The sequence below is a fragment of the Typopeltis vanoorti genome, chromosome 4, assembly GCF_054136105.1.
Source record: "Typopeltis vanoorti isolate ZY-2024b chromosome 4, IOZ_Tvanoo_1.0, whole genome shotgun sequence".
NCBI classification, from domain to species: domain Eukaryota; kingdom Metazoa; phylum Arthropoda; class Arachnida; order Uropygi; family Thelyphonidae; genus Typopeltis; species Typopeltis vanoorti.
Window position 1 is genome coordinate 92,133,722 of NC_143552.1, and position 15,324 is coordinate 92,149,045.

General features: G+C 35.5%; 1 protein-coding gene across 1 annotated transcript in view; it reads left to right on the plus strand.

The window, feature by feature from the left end:
• LOC150107495 (uncharacterized) overlaps positions 1-15,324 on the plus strand; it is a 1,121,546-nt gene that overhangs the window by 776,508 nt on the left and 329,714 nt on the right. Inside the window, exons 58-59 of the mRNA XM_090392112.1 lie at positions 1,239-1,445; positions 10,321-10,440. Of these exons, the coding sequence (XP_090248238.1) occupies positions 1,239-1,445; positions 10,321-10,440 (327 nt within the window). The remainder of the gene's footprint in view (positions 1-1,238; positions 1,446-10,320; positions 10,441-15,324) is intronic.

Genomic DNA, 15,324 nt, shown 5'->3' on the forward strand with positions numbered 1-15,324 from the left:
AAGAGCAGCAGGAAATTTCAAGAGAGTGAGAAAGCATTGTGATCACAGGATATTTTATAACTAAACAAACTAATTTAATACTTGAAAATTTATTTATCACTAGGTTAGACTATAATAGATTTAGTTTAATCCTTTATCCCAGTGAGAGCAAACAAAGTTTGCGCCTGAAAATATCTTCAGGACTAAATATAGTGTTGTACTATCTTATCCAGTAAGTAGTGCAACACCAAGGCAACTCGTGGCAAAGGTGGAGCAAGCTACCAGGCACTTCTAACCCAGTATCTCCCATAATGCAAAACACATTTCCTATGTGGATATGTATATACTGTTATGCATTAAAGGGATTGGCCATCTACCCAGACTAGTTTCGACCTTTATTGAGGTCTCTTCAGTGGGAGCCAGGCCCAGAGCTGGAGATACCAGGCAGAAGCAGTAGCAAGTCATCTGTGCCTATGGGAGTTGCCAAAAGGTTTATCACCTTTTTTTAAAAATTACTCTGGATTTAGAGAAAGATGTTGAAAATTTATTTATCACTAGGTTAGACTATAATAGATTTAGTTTAATCCTTTATCCCAGTGAGAGCAAACAAAGTTTGCGCCTGAAAATATCTTCAGGACTAAATATAGTGTTGTACTATCTTATCCAGTAAGTAGTGCAACACCAAGGCAACTCGTGGCAAAGGTGGAGCAAGCTACCAGGCACTTCTAACCCAGTATCTCACATAATGCAAAACACATTTCCTATGTGGATATGTATACTGTTATGCATTAAAGGGATTGGCCATCTACCCAGACTAGTTTCGACCTTTATTGAGGTCTCTTCAGTGGGAGCGAGGCCCAGAGCTGGAGATACCAGGCAGAAGCAGTAGCAAGTCATCTGTGCCTATGGGAGTTGCCAAAAGGTTTATCACCTTTTTTTAAAAATTACTCTGGATTTAGAGAAGTGCCTGGTAGCTTGCTCCACCTTTGCCACGAGTTGCCTTGGTGTTGCACTACTTACTGGATAAGATAGTACAACACTATATTTAGTCCTGAAGATATTTTCAGGCGCAAACTTTGTTTGCTCTCACTGGGATAAAGGATTAAACTAAATCTTTTATAATTTAATACTTGTTTGTCATTTGGCAAATTTTGTACTGTTTTTTTTTTTTTTTTATAATACACTATTATGTTTTAAAAATAAAAACAATACATTTTTTTTTCTTATATTATTTAAATTTTTAAAAAAATATTTTTCAGGGCTTGGAAAATGAAATTCCAGAACAGAGAGTTGTTCTAGAGACAGTGAATCATTTAGGACCTCAGCTTTGTCAGATGTCTCCAGGTGAGGGTGCATCAGTGATAGAAACTCTTATTTCCAGAAACAATAGAAGATTTGATACAGTCTGTGAACAGATTCAACGTAAAGCTGAAAGAATACAACTTGCAAAGCAAAGAAATCTAGAAGTAAGTTTTAAAATTAATAAATTTAATGTTATATTATTTTGTGTATTATATGTATTCATAAAGATAGTCTAAGGAAAAAAAATCCTTCAAATTTTATGAATAAGCTACATATCATTATCACATGATTCCTGATATCCTGTGCACAGGGATGCACTGGATGCTATAATAGTACGGAAAGTTCGCAATATTATTAAATTTTCATTGACAATTTTCCTCTTAATTAGTCTGTTATCTGTCAAAACTCAAATATTAACTGATCTTATATTTTGATCTTCTGAGACACTTCTAATTGCATCATTCTAATTAGATGTTGGTCTTCCATTGGGTCTTTTTCTTGCCATACTGGCATCGAACACACTTGTTATGCTAACCTTACTTCATTTTTAATATGAAGTATACTAACAATATCTTCATTTTTAATATGAAGTATACTAACAATATCTTCATTTTTAATAAAATTCTGCCATTGATATAATCTGTTCACTGCCCTAATTTTTTTTTCTTCTTCAGAACTCTCATACCTAAGGTTTCAAGTCTTTGATCAGCTTTATTTCTAATCCAGTTCTCAGATCTATAAGTTAAGATTGATTTTAACACTGATTGTACAACTAGTTTAGTGTTTTATTAATTTCTCCCGTATTCCACATAAATTTATTCAACTGACAACTCTCTGTTCTGGAATTTCATTTTCCTTACTAGCTCTGTTAATTTTGTTGTCTTTTTCCATATTTAAATTTGTCATTTTTCACTAAAAATTGTGCCTAAATAGATGAAATTATTTACTTAAAGGGAACATCGGTACTAGACATATTTATAGATACTTATATGGCTTATGCTTGTATAAAAAATATAGAATTTTACAACATAGATGTCATCGGACCAGTAGCTGTATTCAAAATACTGTCAACGTATCTGCAACTGAGACATGAGCTAGTAAGCATATTTTACATGACTCATTCTTATTATTCATGTTTTGAATGTAGTTACCCAGGGCTCGACAATATGCTTACCAACTTGCCCATGGTGAGTAGATTTTGTCCTCTTGCAAATAGTTTCAAATTGGACAAAATAGTATATTAAAAAATTCACTAATGACTTTTATTTCCTATAGGGAGTAGGAAATAAAGCACAGCTGTTTTAACTCTAACTTTTGAAGATTGAGGGAGAAGGGGGGGGAGTTCAATCTCCACCTATAGCCAATCAGATAGCTGGCCCAAAACTATCATTAATTTAAACTACGTTCATAAGATAGAGACAAGGCAGACAAGTACCACCATCTCATGGTCCCTAATCCCAAGACAGTATATTATTTGTCTAAAATAGTGTGGTTTTACTGTCAATTTTCTTGAGTTTATGGGATGAAAAACCCAAGTTTATTGGGGGGGGGGGACTTGCTTGCCCTTATTGCCCTAATCGCCTATTGAGACATATCACTAAAAAAAATTGTAGGGGACTTGGGCTTTTTTTTTTTTTTTTTTCCTTTTTGTTTTGTGGTGAGTAGGATTTTGCATAATTTATCAAGCCCTGTAGTTATCAGTTTTTCTCCGTAATGATCCATGTTCATCCATGTTACGTTGGATGAAACATTGGAGTTTTTGAATTAAATTCTGTATTATTTTTTTTATGTGCATAAACCATAGAAGTATCAATAAGTTTGTTTTATAGTTCTTCATTCTGGATGCAGCTAATGTTTATAATGTTCCTATTTTTAAAGTCTTTGTCTTTTTATTATTATTATTATTATGTGACACCTCCAGGGAGTCCAAAGACTCATCGAGGGAGAGTGTGCCAACAGCATCGAACGATGGAATCCCTTCCAACTACTAACCACACTCAAACTTGCTTAACTTTTTGCGAGCCATTAGTAGCAGAGGCTCTACCAATCAACCAACGTTTATGATTAAATCTATTATAGTGGTTATTCTAGTTAAGGAATCCTGCAGATGTACTGGATTTTATTTAATAGTATATATACCATCTCCATAAAGCTAATAGCTGAGATTAACATATCCAATTCTGATATCAGATGCAATGCCACACTTTTCTGATAATGTGATCCATATAAAACATGAATAACAGTGGAGAAATCATGTGGGATAAGTGGGCCATTATACAGAACAATGTATAGTCTATATTTAAGTTGTAACTCATCAGTTTGAAATGAAGAAAGGTATAATTGATGTGAAATCAGGTGTGAAACAAGGATGTATGATTTCTCACATCCTTGTTTCACACCTGATTTCACATCAATTATACCTTTCTTCATTTCAAACTGATGAGTTACAACTTAAATATAGACTATACATTGTTCTGTATAATGGCCCACTTATCCCACATAATTATAACTTTTTGAAATTATTTCCTTTTGGCTCATGTCTTATGCTTGTCTAGCTCTATAAAACTTAAGTAGAGATCCTTGTTATATTCTCATGATTTCTGAACTATTTGATGTAATGTAAAAATCTGACCTGGTTAATCCCAATTTCTGATGTAATCAGCTTTCACTCATTTCCCTGCCACAGTTTTTCTTAATTTATTTTCAAGTATGCTTGCATAAATCTTACCTGAAAAAAGATGAAGAAAAATTGATTGAATTTTTCTGTAATTTTCACATTCAGCTTTAGTTCTCTTTTTTAGAAATGGATGCTGTGAGAGCTGTACTCGTGTCAACAGGCATTTGACCTGATCAGGCTTTCTTAATTATGCAGTGCAACCACAGTAAAAATTTATACCTCCATTATTATTATTATTATTATTATTAAGAGAGACCTCTAGGGAGTCAGGAACTTATCAAGGGGAGGCCATACTATTCATACCTGTTCTTGAATTTCATTCACGCTACTTGCACACACAACATCCAATGGCAATTCATTCCCATCGTGCACTACTCTATGAGAGAAAAATCCAGCCCTCACCCCCCCCATCCTTCTTGACGCCATTCATTCTCAACTTCCAAGGATGTCCCCGCTTCCTTGCCCTACCCTCTGTAAAATGAAAATTCCATTTACTGAAATTCTGTATAACCCTTTCAGAAGTTTGTAAGTTTCAATCATATCATTCTTCTTTCTCCTGTTTGCTAGTGTCTGTAGTCTGCAAATTCCTAATCCATCTCCACAATCCTGATATCATTTTTAACCCTTTCTTTTGCATTCTCTCCATTGTATCAGAGTCACCACAAAAACCAGAAGACCAGACCAGCACACAGTACTCCAAGTGAGGTCTTATCAAGGCCTTGTAAAAAGGCAAAATGACTTTTTTTATCTTTACATGTCATGATTTGTTTCAGCACTACAATTATCCTCTGAGTTGCATTTACAATCTTTGCTATATGACCTTTGAACATCAACTTCCTGTCTGCTAAAACTCCAAGACCTCTAGCCTGATCAGTTTCTTCTAGCATAATTCCACTAGTGTTATACAATACTGGATATCTAATCACATCAAAGTGCATGATCTTACATTTATTAATTAACACTGAACTGATAGCCGTTTTCACATACTCATAATTTCAGTCTATTCAAATCATTCTGCATGTACTGCATATCAGCAACACTCCTGATTACCCTACCTATCTCTGCATCATCAGCAAAATAGTTGTTTGTCAAATGGCAAATCCTTCCCAATTTCATTAATGTACAGATTGAATAACAGTGGACCAAGGACTGATCCTTGAGTTACACCACTGTTTACTTAAATCTTATAGATTCACATCCCCTATATATGACTTTTTAATATCTGTCAGTCAGCCACCCTCTTATCCATGCCAATAGTTTATAATACAACCCCATATTCTCCAATTTATGGAACAGTTTTCCATGCTGTATTCTGTCAAAAACCTTAGCAAAATTCAAAAGTATCATGGTGTATCCATTACCTTTGTCTAACTGTGGTAACATTATTACAGAATTTGAGAAAGTTCCTAAAACATGATCTTCATTTAGTAAACCCATGCTGTTCATTGCAAAGTAGTGATTCTCTCTCAACCCATTTCTGAATGCAAGCTAACCAACGTTTCCAAAATCTTCACCATCACTTCAGAGATACCGATAGGTCAATAGTTAGATATATCGGTCTTTGCACAACCCTTGTGTAATGGGATTGCCATACATTGTTTCCACTCCAATGGAATTTTCTCTGTTCTGAGACTCAAATTATATAGTCTGGTGAAAGGAATAGCCAGTTTAGTTGAACACTCTTTTAGCATCTATGCTGATATCCCATCAGTCCCTTGTGCAGGATTCTTATTAAGTTTGGGTAACAGTTCCGGTACATCCACCTCGCACACATAAATTTCTTCATCCAGTGAAGAGGTAGTACTGATTGCTATGTTTTATGTACCACGTTGATAATTTTTAGCATAGTGGGTACTCATTAGTCGAAAAATCTTTTCTGCATCTGTCACCTGCACACCATCTGTATTCAGTAGAGTTATTCTTTCTTTTACTTGCAGCATAACAATAGCATTCTTTTAGGTTGTCTTTAGCTGGCAGAGCCATTTTCTTTCCATACTCGACTTAGATTTCTGTACAACAGTTGTAACTCTTCTGGCCTTCTTCTTACTGATTTCATTCTTATGCATGTGATATTCCTTTCACATAATTCTTTTCTTACGAATCTCTTGCTAATTAGAAAATTTTATTTTTGTAAATGCTTCCTACATACACACACACACACTGTCAATACCCGTCCCAACCAACAACTGATACCATGGTGCAGAACCCATCATACTCATCAGGTAGTCCCAATTTCCTGCTTTGTAATTCATATTTAACCTTTCTGAATGGAACATTTCATAAACTTAGCCCTTCCTGGCAGAATTGTCACCTCTAACTTTGTCCCCTTTAACTGAAATCCCCTCTGACATTATAATAAGATCTAACATTCTTTGACCACTAATTCCTTCTGTCACATGCTGCTTGAGAAAATTGCCTCACAACAATTCAAATTCAATAAATTCACAGCTACTCGATCAATGTTTGGATGATTAAAGTCTCCCATTATGATTAGTCTTTTTGTATCCATTGTCCTTTTTTGGTGATGCATTTCTTCATCACTAGCAACCGATTCACCAGGTCTGTAACAATACTCCACTATATATTCGATCTTGTTAGACTTCACCTCACACCAGATGGCTTCAAACTCACTTCCAGATGAAAAACTGCTACTAGTATTGCAGTCATAGGTCTCAGCTCTAACTGAATTCAAGTCATCTAATATCATTAGCAGCTTCTCCCCCCCCCCTCTCTCATATGCTTTCTAAAAATACTATATCTTTTGCACTCAATATCGTTTGTATGTCTACTTCTGAGCCATGATTAGTATGTGAAAATTACAGAATTCTTACATTTTTCTGTGAATTCTCTCAGAGCACATGATGACTTACTTTCTAAAAGCTTTTAATATACTTTTCCAGTACCACCTCTTTAACTTCTTGTATTTATCTTGGAGTTTTGGTTTCTCATTCCTTGTAGAAAACTTCATCACATGCCTCACTAACTGAATCAGTCAATCACTCAATTTCTTCAGAGAAGTCATGGTTTTGTTCTCATTTTCAAAATCTTTCATGTTTGCTCGAATAATATTTGTATAGTTGTCTACATTTCAGTTGTAAAATAGGAAGATAAAATTATTAAAATACCGAATGTCCTAGAGAGAATAACATTTGACACATTCTTGGATATTTTTCCAGAAGAAGAAGAAAGGATAGACACTGGCCGTCCACAATTCTCAAAAAAGAAAAAATCCAAGACTGATGAAAACAAATCTCATAACATACAAAGCCAGATGTTTCACCAAAAAGAAATAATAAAATCATTCCTACAATGGAATTGTCCTGGACTCTGACAAATCATAGATGACATCAAGGCTCTCAAGCAAGTCTCAAGTAATACGAATGTAGAAGTATTTGCTGCCAGGCTCTCAGTTGGTACTCTATTAACAGTATGCTATGTCTACATTCACTGATATCTCTCAAGATAAGCTCGAGGATGTCATACTGCAGTTACTACACCCCTTACTATTAATTTTAGATTTAAAGAGACATAACACTCTATAGCAGAGTGTTATGTCTCAAACAAACATCAGAGGAAGAGTTGTTGAACATATGCTGACAACAATAATCTCTCCTTCCTAAATGCAGGAAAAAACCTTCCATATGCTTACCCAAACATTCATTGCCATAGACTATTAGCTGCTCATCCTAACTTTTCCACTTTTCAAGAATGAAAATTACAAGAAATTATGTGATAGTTATCACTTTCCCATGATATCCATCTTCTTGCATGGAAAATCATGTACTTCATCACAGATATCACAATGGAAAATTGAGTAAAATGTCTGGTCACCTTTCCCTCATTATCAGAATTCTGTTTTGCAGCATTCAGCTCATCTCCTGCTAGCTGCGCACTGAATCTTGTTACAGAGTATATTACAGAAGCATCCAGAACTGCAGTTTCTAAAATATCTAGTTGGTTTCCACGTTTTCCTAACCATGGTGAATGTTGATTGTACAATAGTCAAAGAAGACCAGTAGAAAGCCTGGAGTATTTTCTGCAGGATAACCCACAACAACAAATATCATTGCTTTCAAAGTTGCTTGAGCCTGAGCAAGTTACATCTTTCATCAGAACGAGAAAGAATTCTGAATCCAATATGTCTCCTCCTAAGAAGAACAACCAACACTAAAGAAGTCTGGAACAAAATCTGGAAAATGAAGGGCTGATACACTACCCACTGACTCTCTATTCTTGAACACATCTGCATAGTTGCTGATCCAACAGTGATTGCTGACACTCTTTAGATTTTTGCTAAAACATAAGGAAAATTTTCTTATCCCCCCCCGCAAAGTTCCTTGTCCGAAAAGGCAAAGCAAGAAGAAAAATGACAAATCCGGTCATCAAATCATCACCAGTTTTCTTCAAATGTCACTAAAGAATATAACAAGCCATTCACTAAAAAAGAAATGAAAGCTGTTTTGCTTATATTTCATTCAACTTTAGTTGGACCAGACAATATAATCATTATGAGATGATAAAACATCTGTTAGCATACTCTGTGGATCAACTGTTGCATCTTTACTACATAATCATATGAGTTCATATTTCCAGATCCATTGCAAGAGCAATTATAATTGCCTTTCCTAAACTAGTGAAGGATCCAGAATTACCAAATAACTACCTTCAAATTTCTCTGATCAGCTGTTTGTGCAAGATTCTGGGAAAAAAATGTAACTTTCATCTTTTATGGGTTCTGTAGAACACACTATTTTCATGTAGTCCACCTGGTGGCATCCATTTGATCATCTAGTCTGGCTGCAGACATCAATTAGAGATATCTTCCTAAAACGTTTTCATCTAGTGTCAGTTTCTTTGATATTGAAAGAAGTATATGACATTTCTTCAAGAACTTGTTATCTAAACTAAGCATCTTTCAAGACTGAAAAGTGATCTCTCCCGATCCTATAACCAGGAGAAAGGACTCCCACAATGTTCATTTTTAAGTGTCATGCTTTTTGCAGCCAAGATCACCTTGATAACAGAACAATTTCCATCAACAGTAAGTATGTGGACGACTTTATCATCTTCTGTCATTCATGTAATGTGAGGGTCATAGAAAGACAGTTGCATCAAGCTGGTGACCATCTCTCAAAATCTCAAAATTAAATGGTTTCAGATTTTCAAGCAAAAGATAGTTTGTGATTCATTTTTGCCACAAACTTGTTCTTGACCCAGAATTTTGATTTGGACAATCATTAATTCTAGTTGTACCAGAAACCATGCTCAACTTCTTGGGACTTGAATATCTTTTTAAAGCCAGGTTAAATAAAAATAAATTAAAATGTAATCCATTTTCTCTGACCTGCTGCTTGCACACGATCTTTGAAAAAAATTATTAGTCTCATCTTTTTGGTTTGTGGAGAACAACTAACCTTTCTCCAAGAAAGAATAGCTTCCAAAAACATCTGTCTACACTAGATCATTTAATCTAGTAGTATTCATTGGAGATGCTCTCCTAAAATACAAACACTTAGTTTTGGTTTGGTTTTCTTTGATATGGAAAAAGCATATTAGAGGGCTTGGAGATATCACATACTGAAAGACCCAAGCATCTCTGATCTCAGAAATTTCTCTCTCTTTATTGAAAACTTCTGAGGCAAAAGTGGTTCATTTGATTCAACTGAATCTTTCAAGTTTAAGTGGAATCAGTTCTCTCTCTCTCTCTCTCTCTCTCTCAACACTTTTTTCAATCTAACTTCAACCTCTTGATGCGATGACTCATGGCCTCACTTATATCAAGCACTTATCAGATGAAGGAGTCAATTATAGTGGTGGGATCAAATCCACCATCAGTATATTTGACTGCAGCTGGAGCATTTCAAACATCACCTATTTCTGATCTTTATGTTGAATCAAATGAACCACTTTTGTCTCTTCTTCATCGACCACTGCACTTACTATATGTTACCAAAATAAAATCTGCCAGACTATCCCATTTGAATATTTATTTTTAGCCTGTTGTCTATGGTGGGAAAGTTTGTAACAGTGCCTGTTAGAATGCCATATATTCCTTCTTGTTTGTGAATTAAAGCATTACTACAAGCCTGATGATGATAATGATAGTGCATGGACACCCACTCACTAAACCTTCCAATTCTCCAAATATGAAATTACACTATTATCAGTGTTATTTATTAATATTTGGGTAGCGCTCAATGATCATTGTAATTTATGATTAATAATAAATAATAAGTATCACTTCTTTTAAAGGGCAAATTTATAGGAATATAAAAACTGCAGTGTGTGTATGTCCTTTTGAATTAAGTAACTAATTATTCTAGTATCATATTTTTTTTTTAAACTTTTTTTTTTCTAAACAGGTTGTAACAGATATTGATGAACTTTTAGAATGGTTTCAAGAGGCAGAAAAACAAGTAATTGATGCAGAAGACTTAATCCCTGATTTAGATGCATTGAGCACTCTGTTGAAAGAACAAAAGGTGAAATGTTATATAAATATTCTAAATGTTAAAATCATTTCATTTAAGTAATCAGTTAAGATTGTTTACTATCCATTAATAAGCAACTTTCGATTTCCCAAACTTAAATTTTGATCAGTTTTGTCATTGTAAAAAAAAAATAAATAAATAATTGTAGACTCACAAAGAAAAATATAAGCAGAAATCAAAAGTTTAATTAGTTTCCATTAAGAATAATATGTAAGAATGCATTCCTCTAAACATGTAGATAAAACTAAAGTTGTCTTCACAGTTGCTGGTGCTCGTTGACACACAATGAGCACTGGCAACTGTGTACATAACTATATATGTTGTCTCATACAGTTAAATGGTAAGACTATCTATTCTACTTTTCCAATTGCACCATTACTGAACAACATGCTTTCATTAGAATTATGTGAATAGAAATGATCAGACCTGAAATTTACAGATTATCCATGTGAAGCACATGTTTGTGCAAGAGGGAGACCTCCCAGTGATGGCCCTTTTCATTCTTATTCTTTTTTGATGCATTTCTTTCTCTGTTCTTTGCTTCTCCTGAGTCCTGATTACCATCCAGACCACCATCACTAGAATTGAATGCTGTGCTGTCATGTTGACTGAGTGGTGTGACCTATGAAAATCCAGAAAGAGGGGATCCTGGTGGTCTCACACTACTTTGGCTCTGCTTTGGCAAGACAGGCAATCGTGAATGGCATGGTCAGGATCAATCAGCTGGTGGGCTTGCCTGCAATGATCAAAGGTGTTGCAGTAAGTCTCCTTCCCCCATGGTCCATGGACAGGACCCAAGGCTTTCTGTGCTGCTGATATAGCATCTAGAATTGCCTTGATATTCCACTATCAAGTGCAGTCAGTCATCTCTTTCCAGAGAATGGCATCCGTGGGTGCAGAGCTTTGGCACTGAATCAAACTCTTTTTGAGAATTAATTTTTGTCCTCTTTATCAATGTCCCTCAACAACACCCAACTATGTCCAAAAACCATTGATACATCAACTGAAAATAAAATAAAGAAGAAAAAAACATCAAAGGCATCAAGAAACATAACAACCGTTTTGATTTTATACTGAACTGAATAACTTCCTCTCAGGAAAATATCAAGAATATCACCTATATTTCTCCATTTGGTAGGATCTCCAAAATTGGTCAAAAAGCTCCGATTAGGGACATTCTTGTAGAAACCAAAACTCGACACAATCAGAGCAACTCCTCTGTGCAATATGTATTGGAGGAATACTGGTGACAATTACCTCTCACAAAATTTGGAACTACTGTCAAAGAATGATATTGGAGTGGGATCTCCTTCGTTTACTAGGTGAAGAGATCTGTTCCAAAATGAAAGATTAAGTAGTGACTGCCATGAGGAGAATACTCATAGAAAGGGATGGTTATCACCTAGTTCCCACCAGGAATATCATCCTTATTTTCAACACACCTAAACCACCAACATCTGTGAAAACAGAATATCTAAACTGCCCAGTTACACTCTACATCCCAAATCTTTGGCACTTCTTTAATGGCCATTCTCAAGCTGCCACTCTTGACTCTACCACCTGTGTCCTAGGAGGTGGAAGTAAAGACCATGAGAACAAACACCGTAAGAGCAAAACACCAAAATGCCCCAATTATGAGGAAGATCACCTAGTATACTCCTTGGCATGCAGAAGGTGTAAGGATGAAGAGCAGATACAAAAAATAAAAACTGAGCAGCGAATCCTCATGGTAATAACACAAAGTTAGTCCCATAAGGACTCACTCAGCAGAGTCTCATGAGGATTCTGTATTAAATGTCACACTACTTGCTGTTAAAGTAAACTTAATAAGAGAACAACTTCCTCTTATAACTATAATGTCCTCTACATCTTTACCATATTATGAACATATTGCAGTATGATGTTCTTAAAAAGACAGCTGTAGCAAGAACTATCTTTCAAACTTGAATGCTTTCAAATGGGTTCAGACTTTTGTCAAAAAAAAAAAAAAAAAAAAAACCTTGTTTGTATGATCTGCCTGAATACATCCTGACTCAGAACAAGGACTAGGCCAAATAGTAATTCCACTTGTATCAGCAGTCAAAGTTCTTGGGACTCGTATCCAACAAAAATCTGACGCACATGGTGGTTAAAATCTTGTGGAGCACCATCCAGTGACTCAAATGGTGTGAAACTTTGCAGGAATACATTGTGCATCATGCAGAAGTGATATCTGAGAAAAAAAAAATTCAAGAGGTGTTGTAAACACCCTAAAATATAAAACAGAGCAATTCATCACTTATCAGGAGCAAAGAGGCAGTATACCAAAAAAGTGGCAGCAACATCGGGAAAATCCTCTTATGCTAACAAGGCAGCATAAATGTCAACAGGGAGCAAAACCCATATGACAATCCTGGCATCTCATGATTGCAACATCCCCAAAGGATTTGAATTCCTTGGCATCTCCTTAGAGTGAATCAAGGAGAAAAATTGATATTGACTCTCTCCTTAGGACATTCTAAATATGGTCCCAATATATAAAAATCTATTAATAAAAAGTTAATGCAACTTCCACCACAGAGTCTAAGACATGCCTCGAGAGCCTCTTTAATTACTGTTAACATAGATGGTTAAATAACTTTGTTACTCCTCGATAAGATAAAATGATTAATGTACCTAATGTCTCCTAGAGGGAGTAGAATTTGACATTGTCTAATATTTTTCCTTATTAAGAAGAAATGAGAACTCCCAATCAGAACTCTGTTAACAGTATATGTTAACAAATATCTCTCAAGATGACCATGACATCATCATGGTTATCTCAAGATAACCATGATGATGTCATATGGAAGTTACCATCCTCCTTACTTTTAAACAGGGATTTAAATGGACACAATACTCAGTGCAGTAGTGCTTGAACAAACATCAGAAGAGTTGTTGAGCATATGCCAGACAATAATTCTCTTTCCCTCCTAAACACCGGAAGCAATATCTTCTTCCCTATGCCTACATGAACACACACACACACACACACACACACACACACACACACACACACACACACACACACACACACACTGTCATAGACTTAAATATTTAGTCACTCTCCCTTTTCTGATTCTTAAAGTAGGAAACTGAGAACTTATTTAGGAGTAATCATTTTCCAGAAAAATCCACTTTCCTCCATATTCATCCATGCACTCCATCACCGATATCATGATGGAAAATTGAGCTAGCTGACTGGCCTACCTTCTCATCTTTAGCAGAATTTGATTCTACAATGGTCAGCTCTTCCAACATCAGTGATGCAGTGAATTATTTTACACAAGCTGACTTTCAGTGATGCAGTGAATTATTTTACACAAGCTGACGCAACTGCGATTCCTAAAATATTAAGTTTGTTTCCACCTTTCACTAAGCCATGAAGGAATTATGATTACACAGGTAGCCAAAGAAGTTCAATACAAAGTTTGGAATATTTTTGAAGGTACTCCACAACAACAAACCTCATTACTTCCAAATGTGCCCCAGTTTGAGCAAGACACATCTAGCATCAGAGACAGAATTAATTCTGAATCCAATATATAACAAGAATCCTCATAACAAGAGCAACTAACACTAAAGAAGTCTGGAATAAAATCCAGAAAATGAAAGGCAGGTGTACCACCCAGCAGCTTGCTATCCTTGAACACAATTGTTTCCCAGTTGCTGATTCAGCAATGATTGCTAACTCACTTGGGGATATTTTTGCTAAAACATCAGGAACAACTTTTTGTTCCCCTCAAATTCCTTGCCCAAAAAGCTAAGCAAAAAAACAACAAATCTGATTTTCTGTAAACAGCACCAAAAATTATCCAACAGAATATTTACTAGAGAAGAAATGAAATCTGTTTACTAAAATACCATCTGACTATTCTTGGACTAGATAATATCTATTACGAGACAATAAAATATCTTTCACCATCATCCATGAATCAACTCTTGCACTGTTACAACAGAATTTTATGTGAAAGCATATTTCCAGATACCTGACAAAAGTCAATTATAATTGCCTTTCCTAATCTTGGGAATTCATTCTACTGCTGATCATCTAGTCTAGCTGCAGGCATGCATTAGAGATGCTTTCATGAAATGCAAGTATATAGTATCGACTTTCTTTGGTATGGAAAAAACATAAGACACTGATTGGAGATTTGGAATACTGAAAGATTTGCATAATTTTGGCCTTAGAGGCAATCTCTCTCTCTCTCTTTATGATGAACTTCTTATCTATCTCAGTCTTCCAAATCCAAGTGGGGACTGTTCTCTCCAGACAATATATCCAAGAGGAGAAAGTCCCTCAAAATTCAGTTTTAAGTTTCACACTTTTGGAAATCAAAATGAACTCAAATAACGAAACAGCTTCCTCCAACAGAGGTAGTAATATCCTCCATGTGGATGACTTCACCATCTTTCATGTGATACAAGAGTCATATAAAGACAGCTGAAGCAAGTCATTGACTATCTCTCAAAATGAGCACTTCAAAATGGTTTCAGATTTTCACAGCATTAGACAGTTTGTGTGCACTTTTGCTGCGGACTTCTGGGTTAGAATGAAGACTGCTGCTGCAGGTCTTCTTTCTGGCCAAAGACCATGGCTAGGACAACAGTAATCCCAGTTGTGCACCAAGTTCTTGGGACATTGTGTTAGATAGCAAAGTCAGTTTCTTCCAGGCAGATTATCAGACAAAAACTACTATCTCAGTGACAGTCATCTTGGGATAGAGGGAGTTTCTTCCAGGTAGATTATCAGACAAAAACTACTATCTCAGTGACAGTCATCTTGGGATAGAGGGAGTAATAATAATTGGCCTCCAAATTAAGTCTGAAATCAAATTATTACTGTCTAGGTTGCAT